At 34.7% G+C, this 16,444-nt stretch overlaps 1 protein-coding gene across 2 annotated transcripts in view; it reads right to left on the bottom strand.

Moving 5' to 3' along the window:
• LOC146943671 (MADS-box transcription factor 23-like) overlaps positions 1 to 16,444 on the bottom strand; it is a 25,746-nt gene extending 9,302 nt beyond the window's left edge. For both annotated transcript variants that reach the window (XM_085741947.1, XM_085741946.1), the window contains exons 1-2: positions 16,343 to 16,444; positions 15,933 to 16,137 (exon numbers count right to left, since the gene is read on the bottom strand). In XM_085741947.1, coding sequence (XP_085598073.1) covers positions 15,933 to 16,114 — 182 coding nt within the window. In that variant the 5' untranslated portion in view covers positions 16,115 to 16,137; positions 16,343 to 16,444. The remainder of the gene's footprint in view (positions 1 to 15,932; positions 16,138 to 16,342) is intronic.

Here is a 16,444-nt window from a genome sequence, read left to right as displayed (position 1 = left end):
GCAAATTGATGTTAAGGTTGAGGAGATTAAGGTGCTTGAATTGAAAGGGAAAAATGTTCTTTTGTCTCTGGATGAGGTCACCTCTATACGTAAGGCGTTTGCATATCTTCAAGACCTTCTCAAACTTAAGGATTCATTAGTGTTTCAAAGATCTCGAAGGTAGTGGCTCAAGGAAAGGGATGCTAACACATGTTACTTTCACAGTTGTATTAAAGTTAGGGAAAGTATAACTAATTTATTGCATTTAAAGTGAAGGATCAGTGGATTCAAGAATTTTTTTTAGGTTTGTTCGAAATTTACTTGGTTTTTTTCAAAGAATTTTGCACATGCTATTTTTGACTGGTTTAGATTAGATGATATTGCCTTTCTTGTTCTCTCTAGTTCAAAGAGTTCCTCCGTGAACAAGGTGGTTGCTTTTTGTAAAGTTAATTAGAGCCCAAGGACACATGGTTTTAATTTTATTTCATTAACAAATTTTTGTCTCTTTTAATGGTAAGGTTTGTAGTTATATTTGTTCAGATATGCTATAATGCTAAAATGCTTTGTAGCTTTTCTTCCAACGTCATTGATGTTATCTCTAAAATTGATTAACTGTTTTATCTAGGTGATTTTAGATCTTACTGCATATTAACCTATCTATATAAGTTGGCGGTGAAGGTGGTGGTGGCTTGGTTTTCTAAGTTACGTGCAAGCTTATCTCGCTGAATCAATATGTTTTTATTGAAGGGGGCAATTAGTCGATGATATGGTGGTTGTTACTGATATTAATGATTTTGCTAAAGAAGTCTAGGAGACTGTGCCTTATTTTTAAGGCCAATTTTGAAAAGTCCTATGACTTAGTTCGTTGGGGGGTTTTTTCGATTACATGTTGGCAAGATTTGGTTTTGACGTTAGCTTCAGGTCTTGGGTTCGTCCCTGTGTTTTCTCGGTTAGTGTATTGGTCTTGGTGAATGGGTGTCCCACAAAGGAAGTTAATATCTAGAGAGGATCAAACAACCAAACAATCTTGCGATGTTCATTTTTATGGTAGTAGTTAATGGTTTGAGTGTGATAATTCGCAAGATGGAGTCCCTCAATAGGCTTATGGGTTTTTCGGCGGCAAAAGATTGTATCCCATTTGAGAATATTTGGTCTTTGAATACGATACTCCAGTGCTCCGATCTAACCTCTAGTATTTCAGAATTTCTCTAAGAGTAGTGTTATTGAGGTTAATTTAGACGAACATATTTATGGATGACCGAAAGATTTTTCATTTCCAAGGCGAGGTTTTTCTCTTTGGGTATATGAGTCTCTTGGTGGGGGCCAATCCCCGTGATATGAGTGTGTAGGATCCTTTTCTTAACATCCTCAGAGGTATTCTTTATTCTTGGAGTGATAAATATGATATTATGGGAGGTAGATTTATTCTTCTTAACTATGTTTTTTAATAGTATTCTTATTTTTTACATTTCGTTTATGAAGATGCCTATCAAATTTTGAAAGATTATCATGCGAATATAGACACTCTTCCATTAAAGGAATCTAAAGATGGGAAGAAGATTATTTGGATTAGGTGGTATAATATAGGTAGACCTAAGGTGGAAGAAGGGCGAGGTATCTGATGTTTTTTAACTTAAGTCGTATGTGAAAATGGAGGTGGAGGAACATAACGGGTGGTATCTCTTTGTGGTGCAAGGTCCTCGTAACAAGGTATGATGGTGGTCGATTAATTGCTTCCCATTTGGGGAACCATCTTAGTCTTGTAGCAAGTGTTTCATCTAGTGGAGAGATTTCCTTATTGGGTTCCCCAATGGAGTCAAGCCCAAATTGGTTTTCAGATGGGGATGTGAAGGTGGTGGGGAGTGGTAGCTTGATGGGATTTTGGATTGACAGTTGGGTAGGTGATGAGATATTGGTTGTGATAGGTTACTTTTGGTCTCTGATCAACAAAGTGTGTTGGTTGCCATGTGGGCCATTGGCCTGAGGATATATGGGGTTGGGATCTAACTTTGAGGATGTAGCTCCTTGTTTGGGAGCTTTAATTAGTTGAGGATGATCTAAGTGGTTTGTACTCTATAGGGTTAACCTATGTTTCTATTGCAAAAAACACTCATCGAGTCCAACTTCTCTTAGGTGAGAATATCCAGACTCTAGCTTGGATTTGGAAAAGTCCTGCCCTGCTTAAGGTTTTCGCCTTCTCTTGGCTGCATATAGGGTTCCGACTAGGGATAATCTTCTTATTCACAAGGTAATCCAAGACCAGTCAGACACAACTTGTACCTTGGATGGTTTCTCAGAGGAGTTTTCTCATCATTTGTTCGATTCTTGTGGGTCGGCTCTTCAGGAGTGATATAAGATTTTTTTGAGTAGTTATGGTTTGAAGCTTGCCACACCATCAAACCTTTTTCGTTTGTACTCGATGTTCACCTCTTTTGGAGTTAATCGTCTTGGTAGAAAAGATCTGCCCCTGGTCTTGGCATGTGGTGGTCTGTCCCATATTTGGAAGACTCATAATGATGTTATTTTTCTAACAATTGATGGATATAGTTCAGTTTTCCTCATGGGAAATGACTCTTTGGTAAGTCTCATGGGTCTTCCTTTTTCTTGGATGAGTGGGAAGTGAAACCCTCCTCATTCATGAGCAGATAGGTTGTTGGTGCTGCTTCATTTTTGGCTTGGTTTTCTTGGTCTGGTACTTTAACCTCTTTAGGTTGGCTGGGTTTTAGTGTTTGTTGCATTTGTTTCTTTTCTGTTGTATTTGTTATTGTATTTTTTCATGTTTCTTTCATGTGGTTTTGTTTTTATGCATGTAATTAGTTGGAGTATCCCTTGCATTTTGTTTCTTACATATGATTTTGCCATAAAAAAATTTGAAGACGTGCTAAAAAAACTAGTTAATCTAGTAGAATATTAATTATAGCAAATATACCAATCACCTACTCAAGAAATACACACATACTATACTAGTAATATGTTAGTTCAAGACATTCTTCCTAATATTAAATTATCATTTGGTAGATTTTTTTTTGTCAAATAGTCTAATGGCTAGAATTCACGTTTTTTAAGATGTATAGTGATATCATTTGATAGATTTTATACCAGCGTGCTAAATAAATAATTGGTTTTATGAACAGTTTTTTTTTTTTTTTTTTCAGTTTTAAAAAATTATGATTTTGGAGTATTATCTAAAGATTTTATTTTTATTTTTTATGCATAAGCACGTTAAAACAAAATTCAACTTTTTTATATAGATTTTTCTTATGGATTTAATTTGTATATGCTGATTTAATTTACACATACATCCAATCAAACAACTCCCTGATACCACTTTTTTAGGTTAATTGTTAAAATATCTCTACAAATATTTATCTATTATGATTTGATTAGATACATGTGTAAGAATTTTTTTTGGTTCATATAAATTTTTTTGAAATTTTCTATTTCTCCTCTTTATTATCTTTAACAATATACACCCTCCGGTCACTAATATAAGCAAAAGTTCAATTTTTAGATTCATTCATTAAATGATGTATGTAATCTATAATAAAGACTACATACATCATTTAATGAATGAATCTACAAATCAAACTTTTGCTTATATTAGTGACCGGAGGGTGTATAAAAGAGATAAGTGAATTTCGGCTGACTTTTTTATTCTTCCAATTATACATTTAAACAAATTTACCTAACAGAATGCTATATTGTTGTCAGCATTGGAAAAAAAAAAGAATTTATGTTACATTTAATATGTTGTTGATGTCATTAAAAAAGACAAGCATGATTTGTTACAATTTGAAAGTCACAAACATATATATATATATATATATATATATATATATATATATATATATATATATATATATATATATATCTACAATTTTAATCAAATCTATATTTCATAAAAAAGACGTTTATAATTTACATGCGTTAATGCAATAAAAAGAGCGAACATACAAGCACGGGCATGCACGTCTAAATGTCTGAACACTAGTTATTTAATATTTTTCATTATTTATATCATCATAATATAATTGCAACTCCAAAGTTAACTACCATTAATAATTAAATTTGGTTGGACTTATTGACCAAAAAAAGTTTTTGGTCGGACTTTCTTTTTAAACGAATTTACCGTTAACAACTCAATTATTTTTTAAATTTAAATCTACACCATAGTTTAAACAAAAAGTAACCGCAAATTTTGTCAATTTTTTTTAAACAAATTTTTCCAAGGCAGTATGATCTTTTTTAAATTCAAATTCGAATTTATAATCTATATCATTATATAATAGCAACAGAAAAGTTAACTATCACTTTGGTAGGATCTTTTTCTGGACATATTTATCATTATATAATGATAACTCCAAATTATGGATGAATTTACCTTTAACAACTCGATTATTTTTCAAATTTAAATCTATACCATAATTTAAGAAAATAAAAAACTAACTGTAATTTTTTGTTATCATTTTTTTAAACAAAAGTTTCTAAGCAGTGTGATGTCTCCTACATTCAAATTTGAATTTATAAAATAAAACATGAATGTTTGAACTGAAACTTAGATAAATTTAGACAATATAGATATTATAAAGTTGTAATAAAAAAATTTAAATTAATATAATATAAATAAAACATTCGGATAAATGGATACATTAGTGTCTGTATTTATACTAGTTAATTAACAATGTAAATGTGAAATTATAAATTACAAAGTAATAATTGATATGTATTATCTCTAAATATTGATAAACTTAAATAACGTTTCTCAGGTGATATTCTACAAAGATCGTTAGTAACTAATTAAAATTGAACTAGAGCTAGGTATATAGGTCACAACTTTTCAAAAGATGTCACAATCCCACTTGGGGTACATCAAAGTCTAATGTGCATGTATTGGAGACATAAGGGGTTGAAGACACTTTCCTTAATAGTAAACTTTAGTGTCAATATTATTCTTATTTTGACGGAGTGTCTATGTTATTTATGTTGATTTCCTAAAAAAACAGTTATTCGATGATGGGATGTTGAGACATTATTCTACTTCAACTATGAAGAACTGATTAAAGTACTATATATCAAGATATCATCAAAAAAATAAATAATGAAATCCTTAGAAAAGGTTTGAACATGGTGTTCATAGTTGCTTGAAATGAAGAAGGTGTGTTGCAAAGGCCAAAAGATACTACCTAAAATTTATAGTGACCTTGGTGAGTGCGAGAAAAAGACTTGTTAATACTGTTCATGCATCATGATCTGATGATACCTTTGAATCAAGTCGAGTTTCAAGAACAATGTAGCACCACCAAAATCATCAAACAACTCTTCCACAGTTGGGATACAAAATATATTCTTAAAGGGGATGCATTTAGTGGTATGTAATCTAAACATAACCTCCATGACCCATCCTTCTTTTTGATAAGAATAAACCGTGATGTAAACAACCTGGCGTTAGGCCAAATTTCCTTATGTCTAACATTGCATTCATTTGTCTCTCAATTTCTTCTTTCTGGAAATACAGATAATAATAAGGACGAACACTTATGGGTTAGGCGCGATGTAAAATCGAATGGAGTGTTTTGTATCTTCGACAGGTGGTAATGTTGTCGGTTGTTGGAAGAGGCCGAAGAACTTGTGTAAAAGGTGTTCTAGGTTTGAATCCATTGGTTGGGTTAAAGGGGACTCTCAAGAAATGACATGAATATTAAATAATATACTTATGACATCAGTGTGAATGAGGTGTTGCACTTATTGGGTCATAATTAAATGGATCCCATTGTCATGTTCACCATCCAATTCAATCATCTCGCCATCTATAAATAATTTTATTGTGAGATCTTTGCAGTCTATCAAAATGGACCCAAGTGCCTTCAACCATTGTACTTCAAGTATGATATGAGCTTCATTAAGCGTAAGAATGTGCAAGTCCATTGCAAACATATGAGATTGTACATGAAAATTGCTTTTTTGACAAAGAATACTTCCAATTGACACAAGTAAATGACCATATTGCCCCTGGAGGTAGTTAACTACCGCTGGGAAACACGCCGGCAGTTAACTGCCGCTGGTACCCAGCGGTTGTTAACTACCGCTAAAGTCTTTCCCCCCAAAACCTGCAAACCCCTACCTCACCTATTCATTCATCACCTTTCTCATTCCAAAACCATACCCAAAAAAACCCCATTTCAAAAATTTTGTGTTAAAATCATGCCTCCTAATCATTGCTGATCGATTGCTAAGACGTTTCTACACACAAAATGCATCAAAGAACAGGTATTACAACATTAAAATCCATTGCATTTGATTGATTGTTCTGTTTCTTTTTTGCTCTGACACGCGTTGTAGCGGCAGTTAACTACCGCTGGGAGTGAGCGGCTGTTAACTGCTGCTGGTAACTTAGAAAATTTTTCAAAATTTTCTAAGTGCAGTAGCTATTGCCAAAAAAAAAATTTCCATTTTTTTTTTCTTTTGTTTTTTTTGTTTGTTTATGTCACTATATGATATTAGATACATGTTTATTAATTAGTTTAGTAATTGTATGTTGTTTATTTATAGATAATGTTGAGAATGCGGGTGATGATCCGGGTGATCGAAAACCTAGAGTTGTCGATTCCATTAAGGTTGAAGCTCCCGCTAAGGTCGAAGTCTCCGTTAAAGTTGAGGCTTCAAGCGTCAATTCCGATGTGTGGAAACTTCGTGACAACGAAGTGGACACGACTCATTTCTTTTCAACCCAAGACACATGGAAAGATAAAAACGAATTGCTCGGTTGGGTCCGTCGACAAGCAAATAGGGCTGGATTTACGGTTGTCATTAGAAGATCTTGTGAAGGAAGAAATGCTATGTTGGAGTTGGTTTGTGAACGGAGCGGCGAGCACAAAGTACCGAAGACAAAAGTGAAGCATGAAGGAATGAGATCAAGAAAGTGTGGGTGTTTGTTCAAGGTGCGTGGATATGTCGTTAGGGACAATGCTTGGAAATTGGCTATTCTTAATGGTGTTCACAACCATGAGATGGTGCCGTATGTAGCAGGGCACCTTCTTGCCGGAAGATTAACGGAGGACGACAAGAAGATTGTACATGACTTGACCGATTCTTCGGTGAAACCAAAAAATATTTTGACAAATTTGAGGAATAAAAGGAAAGAGTCCATGACAAATATCAAGCAAGTCTACAATGAACGTCATAAATTCAAAAAGGCAAAAAGGGGTGACTTGACAGAGATGCAATATCTAATCACAAAGTTGGAAGAGAATGGATATGTTTATTACGTAAGAGAAAAAAAGGAAAGTCAAACCGTTCAAGACATATTTTGGACTCATCCAACTTCGGTAAAGTTGTTTAACAATTTTCCTACTGTTTTGATAATGGATTCCACGTACAAAACCAACTTGTATAGGATGCCATTGTTTGAAATAGTTGGAGTCACCTCAACCTATTTGACATATTCGGTTGGTTTTTCATTTATGACGTCCGAGAAGGAGCATAACTTGGGCTTTGCAAAGGTTGCTTAAACTTCTTGGACCAAATAGTGATATGCCTGGTAGTGACCGACAGGGACACGAGTATGATGAATGCCGTAAAAAATGTTCTCCTCGGTAGTAGTGCAATACTTTGTTATTTCCATGTTGGCAAAAATGTTAGATCAAGAATCATCACCGATTGCAAAGTTAAACAAAATGTTGTTGTGGTGGATGGGCAAAAGAAGATTGTCGACGAGGAGAAGCATAGTAAGTTGGTTGATACCATATTTGATGCATGGGAAAAATTGGTTGAATCTCCTACTCACGAGTTATATGCGGGTAATTTAGTGGAATTCCAAGATGCTTGTAAGGATCATCCAAAGTTTCTTCACTATGTTCAAGAAACCATATTGAACCCTTTTAAGGACAAACTAGTGAGGGCATGGACGGACCTTGTGTTACATCTTGGGTGTAGGACCACAAATTGAGTTGAAGGAGCTCATGGTGTGGTGAAGAAATATTTGTCCACCTCCAAGGGTGATTTGGGTACTTGTTGGCAAAAAATAGATGAGATGTTGGCAAACCAATTTGGGGAGATACAATCATCGTTTGGTAGGAGTGTCACGGTCTTGGAACATAGGTACAAAGATGTCACTTTGTACTCCGGGTTGGGGGGTCACGTGTCTAGACAAGCCATGAACTTTATTTTTGTGGAAGAAGAGCGTGCTAGGAAAACCTTGTGCATTGAGAACAAAACTTGTGGTTGTGTTCAAAGGACGTCGTATGGCCTACCTTGTGCATGCTTCATTGCTATGAAAATCCGTCACAACAAGCCCATTCGATTGGATGAGATACACCCGCATTGGCATAAGTTGTACATGGGTGAAGAACAAAGTAATGAAGATTTGTTTTCGGTCGCGGAGGAGTGGCGTGGTATCCAAGAACGTCTCCAAAGAGTTCCATTCCAAATGAAACTAGAAATCAAAGAGGCTTTGCGGTTGTTAGCGTTTCCAGAGACCACATTGTTGTCACCACCTCCAAGAAAGGTGGCAACCAAAGGAGCTCCCAAAAAAAATCAAAACTACACGTAGGATCCCATCTTCGTGGGAGACTATTGATTCTCAACATCCGGAAAGTCAATCTTCACCACGGAAAAAATCTTCACAAACTAAAAGAAAAGGTGCTCGCATTGGCATTTCTCCGGTTCCGGTTCCTAAGCCTAGCTTGGTTTCAACAAGTTATGATCCATCCAATCCTATGTATTACATGCCAAAATTCATGAGACCATACATTGAGAGAGTTATGGATGTTATTGGTGACGGACATTGTGGGTTTAGGGCTATAGCAGAAGCCTTGGGTTTGACGCAAGAAAGTCATGTTATGGTGTGGAGAGCACTTATTCAAGAGTTGAAAGAGCATAGGAGCAAATACATTGAGGTATATGCGAGCGAGGACCGTTACAACTACATCTTGGATGGATTGTATCCTCCCAAAAATCCTAGTAGCTTTGCACCTCCCGACAAATGGTTGACATTGCCGGATATGGGACACATCGTTGCATCATGTTACAATAGGCCGGTGTTAGAGATGACTACATGGAAAGACTACATCTCCGAGACTTTTTTCCCACTTAGAGGACGGCCTCCGGTTAACTCGAAAAGCAACATGATTTGCCTTGGTCTAATCCCAAATCATTTTGTCCTTCATTCATTAAAAGATGGTTGCCCACCACCTCCAACATCCCCGGAGTGGAGAAATCACAGGAGCGAAGAGGCGGCAACATGGGAGGATGAATTCTTGGATCAACACGATCGTTTCCGAACACTCATGGACATTGAGCTCAAAGAGAGACCGATTCCACCAAAAAAGCCAACAAATGAAGACAATCCAATTATGTTTGATGACACTCCGGTTAAAGAAAACACCGAATTTGAAGATGTTCTGGAACATTTAGATGATTTGCTTTTATTAGATGAAATTTGACACTTTTTGGTCGGTGTTAATCCGTTTTTTGGTTGATATGCGCCGACATATTTTTTTGGATATATAATGTAATGACCAATTTTTTGGGTGATATGTAACTAATCTTTAACTATTTATATGTATATCAATATATTTGAGTTTCGCATTTATTAGTAATTAATGTACTTTACGTGTATTGTGTCGCATAATGTGGAAAATTTGACGAATTTCAAACAATTGTGAAACGTTAACGCATTATCGGTTTTGTGTAATGTTACCGAATAATTGATAAACTATGAAATGTTGATGTTTGTGATTGCTGGATGTTGTTGTTTCGGTTTGATTTCCTCCGGAATTGCCGTTTGAAATTACAGGTAAAACAGGACACATTTTCTGGGAAAAACCAGTGCAAACTGGACTGGTTCTGTAACTGGTGTGAGCGGTAGTTAACTGCCGCTGGAAGCCAGCGGTTGTTAACTGCCGGCGTATTAACCAGCGGTAGTTAACTACCACTGGGGGTATTTTGGTAATTTACTTGTGTCAATTGGAAATATAAAAGCAATTTTCATTGTACATTGACCAATATGTTTGTACAGATTTGATGACATTCAATCTTATTGTCATTACCCACCATAACCCGCAATGATTAGGTGGGTTGGGCAAGGAATTTACCAATTTCTCACATATAAACTTATGTGTGTTGACCTTGTTAATGAGGATAACGACATTGTTTGTGGAAAATGTGTCCCACCTAGCACAGTGTTTATAGGGTCAAATAACCCAATAAGGCATGGAAACTGATTTTGGCTTTGTGGTTGGTTGGATTATATACCGATTTTGGTTTATTGTCACACTCTTCGGCTTCATAACGTGGAATCCCAGAGTTGCCTCCTCTTTGTTCACAATCAATATGCAAAATTTTGAAGCACATTTATGCCCTAAAGAAAACTTCACATCACAGTTAAAGCAAAGTCCCTTCTCGCCGCTAATCATCATTTATGTAAACATGAGACAATTGAAGATGAGTAAGGATGGTTTAGTGGTTATGGGCATGGAAGATGATTTAGGGGGTGGTGTAGGGAGGGAAAGTATACCCTTTCTTCGATTGGCACGATGACTCTCAATGATATTTTCTTACTGCAAATGTGTTAGCAAGGCTGCTTGAATAAGAGACAAGGGTTTCAATGTTTACACCTCACGGAGTATCTCTGAAGAGAGCCCTGAGATGAAGTAACTCAACATAAAGTTTGGGTTATGTCCAATGATGCATGCATATAATCATTGACAAAGCTCTGTTGGGTGAGTTTGAACAACACACCAGTTAGGTCGTTGTACTGAGGGAAGGGGAAACTCATCCCATCTTGGGAGTTGGATGTTGCGCGCCATCTACTAAAACCATCCTAAGGAAGAGCCTTCCATATAAAAATAAGCTAGCGTCAAGCTTTCCGTCTCCAGCGTATTGTGATACTTGAAAAATTAGGTGATCCTGAAGATTCAACCCAAAGTATATGTGTTGTCTAAATGGGGCACATCAAGCTTCATGTGATGCAGTTTCTTGTTTTCGGTAGGGGGTTAGTGTGGCTAGTGTTAGTAAGGGTGGAAGCAAATGATGGTGGTTCAAGGGATGTTAGTTTTTTTTTTAAGGATTTCGTCAATTTTGGCAGCCATAAGGGATTGGGTGTTGGCTAGGTTGGCTTGGTTGGCAATGAGTTTCATAATGTATTCTTCCACAGCAGAATTCTTGGCAATGGGGAGAAGAATTATCTTGCTTCCCTCTTACTTATGTTTGAACCATGTTGAATTTGATTTACATATATTTTTATTTTAAGAATTTTTTATTATATTTGGTACTTTATATTTGACTGGTTTAGGATTGTGTTGGTAATTCTTGCTAACCTTTCTTCAATTTTTGACAGGCTTTGTTCTTTTAATTCTTGTGTTAGAGGATGGAAGGGACTTGCTTTGATTCGACATTCAGTTTTTTCGTCAATTTTAGAATATCAAGAATGAAAAGATATTTTTTTTTCATAGGGTTTTGAATTGTAGGATGGTGGTTGACCTTATTCATCAACTTATGAGTGGTGTGTGAATCATAAAGAATTTATGTCAAGAAAATAGTTAGGGAGATGTTAGTTTGTTATTTTGGTGTTTTAACTTGTTTTGTTTTATAAGTTTTAAAAAAACAATTTGTTTTGTTTTATGAGTTTTAAAAAAAAAATTGTTTTATTTTATGTTTGTTGGAAAAAATTTGTGTTGTGTTCCTTTTTTATAATATTTCGTTGTTTTATAAAACTAGGTAATAAGTATGTTGTCCAAGACACCAACATATGTTTTCCTTGCAAAAATGTCAATAACTCCTACATTTTCCAAACAAACAAACAAAAATATTGTTCATCTAATTTATTCGCTTATTTACATAAAAAAGAAGAAGTCAATAGCCATCGATAGTTGGTAGTCTTGTCCATCAAGCTAGTGATTCTTAGGAGTGGGAATTAATGTCGAGGATAACTCTTTTTGTTTGGGAATGACAACTTACGACAAATCTACTTAGTTGTTTACAAGGAGTAGGGTTATCTCTAGTGGATGACTTAAGGGTATGGATCAATGACGCTAGCGACATTTACTTAGCCCAGTTTGGCTTATCTCAAACTCTTGGCAGAGGAGCCTAAGACGAGAGGTTTGTCGAGGCAACAACTCCAAAAAATTTCAAAGGTGTGGATGAGTTCAGCTCCGACTAAGGTTGTTTCTTTTTCGTGGAAAATTCTGTTAGAGAAGGCACATATTCAAATTAAGCTTTTCCCTTTGTCGAGTTATTCGTGATGTGGAGATAGTTACCTATTGGTTGTATGGATCCATCTAGAATTTGGCATGCAATTTATTTTTCACCACTGATTTCTCCCTCTGTGTTTGGCATAATATCTTCAGATGGTTTAGGTGGAGTATTATTGTCCCCTCGTATCTGTTTGGGCTATTTGAAGGTTTTGCTCCTTTGGTTGGGTGGGCAATTAAGAAAATGATGCTATTTTTTAGAGAATGTTTCTTGTGTTGGATTATTGGTAGATAAGATTCAATTCTCCTCTTGAAAATGACTTTTGACAAAGTGGTTGGGGTCTAACTAGCTACATCTTGCATGAGCGAGTATTGAACCCTTCTTTTTGTTTGCTTAGTTAACGGTTTTGTAGTATTTTAGATTGTTCTTTACATGTGTGGCCCTCTTTGAAGATTTTCCCCTCGATGCAGTTTTCTAGTCTCCTCCTCCCTTTGTTATTTTATGTTCATTGTTGAGTTGATTTTGGTTGTTTGGTTATTTTTACTTTTTTTTTTTTGTTTTGGTTTTTTCTTCTTCTTTTATTTGTTTTGTACTTTTCATAATGAGTTTGAGTACCCTTGTACTCATGTTATTTATATATCTCGTCTTTTAATTGTTCACAAAAAATATTGTTACAAGAAACTTTTAGTCTTCTTGGACAAATTTTGGATATGTACGCGCTATTGTCCAAGGCATTATGCATGCGAAAGGGGACCGAATAGCACGTTTATAGGTGATTTCACGAATCTCGGGGTTGTGGCTTATGCAGGGCGCATGAGACTTTGCGCTAGGTGCCCCTATGTCGATGAGGTTTGCGTTGGGCACATGATTTGGGGCTATAGGAGCATGAAAAGAAACTTTTAGCAGCTATAGCGGTTGTCCTATGAGCGAGGCACACCTCTCATTTGTGTGCAACCAGGCCTATAAATAGGCAGTCTATGCATTAGTTGTTTAATGTCGAAAAGTGTGAGTTCTATGGCAACACAAGTGGGAACTTTTAGGGTTAAAATTGAGAGTTTGGGGGGAAATTCTAGGGTTTAGAAACACTTTTAAACACCTTGGGATGAAATCATTTAATCTCTTGTCCACGAGAAGAGATACGGAAAAATGACAGAAATTAGGGTTTATTGTTGAAGGTTAATTTCGTGTAACTCTTGTATCCCTTTGTAAGAATCTCGTTGATAGTGGATTGGATAGTTGCTCTCTCCCCCCTAGACGTATGTCAAATTTGGGCCAAGTTGGATAAACAAATATCAATGTGTTCTTCTTCTTCGTCTTCCCCTCTATCTTATTTTATTGTATCCCGTCACTTTGGTTTGGTTGTTGCTAATCTTACTCCACACGTCAAAGTATTGGTGTGAGTTTTGTACGAATTCACAACACTCTAGATGTAACTGATCTTCCTCCATGGCTAAATTATTTACTTGTTCACATTTCAAATGCCATCTACCAACTATTCTTTTGCAGCCTCGATCTTTTGATCTAAGTTACCAAAAAAGTGGTTCGGATTCCATGCACTCTCTTTGTTTGTTTTAGAATCTTTCAATTTGTCCTTCAATACAAAAGTACCTCACCTCTGGACCTTTATAAATGTCCATTGCTTTCTAACAAGCTCTGAAAAACCTTCTTACTTTCATTCCATCCCACTAATTAGTATCTTCTGCCAATTGTTTCTTATCACCATGATCATTGATCATGACAAGATATTTCATTTCTAGTAGACATAGTAGCGGGGATAAAAATCTAAGAAAAATTTCTCTTCAAGTGAAGGGACAAGTCATCTCCAATAGAGATTCGTTATATAATGATATGAAAGGCCAAAATGTTGAGAATCTAATAAGAGGAGTAGTTTACGGTTTAATGCACTATATCACATGAGATTATTCATGTACTATATGCTTAAACTCAGTTAGTATGAGAGTTGTTAACAAAAAAATTGTTTCGTTAACCCTCTCTAGATAAAATATAAATATGCAATATTGTTTTCTTTTAAAAATATATCTCCATACAAGTAAGATAAGGTTTACATTTTAGATTAGTTTCTTTAAGTGGCTAGACCAAAGATAGACAAATCTATCTAGCTGGATATATAATATACACACATAAGTTCTATTAGGGTTTAGATATGAGCTACCAAGTCAGAAAAAGAGTATTGTTCATAGGAAACTTAATTGATGATATAAGAATATAACATCTATTTGGATTTACAAGATTGATGACAATCAAAATTTAAATTATTATCAATTTGTTTCTTATACTACGCAGATTAACTAACTTCAGTAGTTTTTTTTTGGTAACTCCTAACTAGAAACGTTCCCATGATGCTTTTACATGATCTACAAACTCTCCCACAGTGGACTCCTATTAGAAGAAAAAAAAATGTCATCGTTCCTCATCTTCCAAACCTAGTCTCAAATCAATGTCACCCCTTTCTAATCATTCCTAACTAGAAATTGTTTCCTTCTATAGTTTTGGGTGTGAGTATTTTGAAATTTCTTATCACTTCACTTCTAATGTAATAAACTAATCTAGACAACCAAAATAGACAGTCTTATATCTCCCATGTAAAATATCAAATTGTTTCATAATTTACGTCCATTAAAAACTTGAACAACACCTATCCTATACTCAAAAAACAACAGTGATTGAAATGAGAAAAAATAACAAAAACTATGCTCTTATAGTGGCCAAATGAAACTATAAATTGATTACTACAAATTTTTTACAATATTCTAAATCAGTATTAATTTCCCCATCTTTCTGTTTGTGCATCTTTAATTTGTAGTTTTTGTACTTTGCATATTGGGGACAATGCATGCGTGGACTGCAATATAATGCAGCTCAATTATCCAAAAGAAAACATTTCTTACACTCTTTTATATTAAAGTTTGATTTTACTACAACATTTTACAGGTTTACTTAATAATATTATTAACTAATGTTTCGAAAACTTCAAAACAAAAGGCAAGTAACTACATTCTCGTGACCGTGTTCAATGCAAAAAAAATGATTCCAAAACTCTACTGTACTTCAATACCTTAATTTAGACATGTATATAATATATATCGTACAATATGAGATTTTGTGCCACTTTAAACTACTACATAATATATTGTCCTATGTTCAAAAGTGGTAGAGTGAAAATGTGAAATTAGAAGCTTATAGGGTATGTAAGGATATGCTTATAGACAAAGGAAGAACAAGAGAAGTTTTTCTCATCCACATTTTAGAAGTTATTAATCACATATTATACTATAGTTCTAGATCACATATTTCCTTATGAAATGGTAATTGAGGTGCATTTCAGATAACAATCTTGAAGATAAACAAATACCATATTTTTTGTTATATAATCATCAATGATCAATCCATCAAATAAGGGGGGAAATCATAAGAAATCAATGTCATACAAAAACTCCTAATAATGCAAGTCTTAACTTAAAGGAGCCATGAAATAGTATATGAGAGCAATCACAACAAAGATACGCATATCTTGCAACATATATAGTATATTTATTTAATTTTATTTTCAGCCTCTATTTAAGAGATTTATCTTTTTCTTCCGGTAAATAAAAAAGCGGTAATTTCAAAGACAACTAAAAGTTGAGATTTCATTCAGATCACTAAGTTTACAAATCAAAAAATGGACATAAATTAATTAAAATAAAAGGAGAAGAAGAGATTTAGAATAATAATTAGAATTAGAATTAGAATTGGTATGGTACCTAGTGCTTGAATAATCATAAAGCTTTCCAGTGCTGGAAAAGACAATCAATCCAACTTCAGCATCACAAAGAATGGATAACTCTTTTGCTTTCTTCAACAATCCATTTCTTCTTTTTGAGAAAGTCACTTGCCTGCTTGTTGAATTGTCAATCCTTCTAATTGCAATCTTTCCTCTTCCCATCTTATTATTTTCTCCAAATATGCCTTTCAAAAAATAAAAAATCTCAAAATAAATATTAGGGTTTCTTTAGATCAGCCAGCATATACTCTTCTGATTAAGATCGTCAAGAACTAAGGGAACAAAAATTGACTAATATGGTGGGTTGATAAAATTAAATCTTTTAAAAAAAAACAAACAAAAAAGAGGAAAAAATTGTGGAAAATACAAATCCAATTAATAGTGACTTACTTGAAAATTATAGGTGTGAGTAGTAAGGAGAAAAGGAAGCACAGAAGTAGAAGATGGAGAAGCTTGACAAAACCTTTTTTAGATGTTCGTATATAGATTCGT

Source organism: Medicago sativa, chromosome 2, assembly GCF_051527215.1.
Source record: "Medicago sativa cultivar Bolivia chromosome 2, Bolivia_mono, whole genome shotgun sequence".
In the NCBI taxonomy this organism is placed as follows: Eukaryota; Viridiplantae; Streptophyta; class Magnoliopsida; order Fabales; family Fabaceae; genus Medicago; species Medicago sativa.
This window is presented reverse-complemented; position numbering and strand designations above follow the sequence as displayed.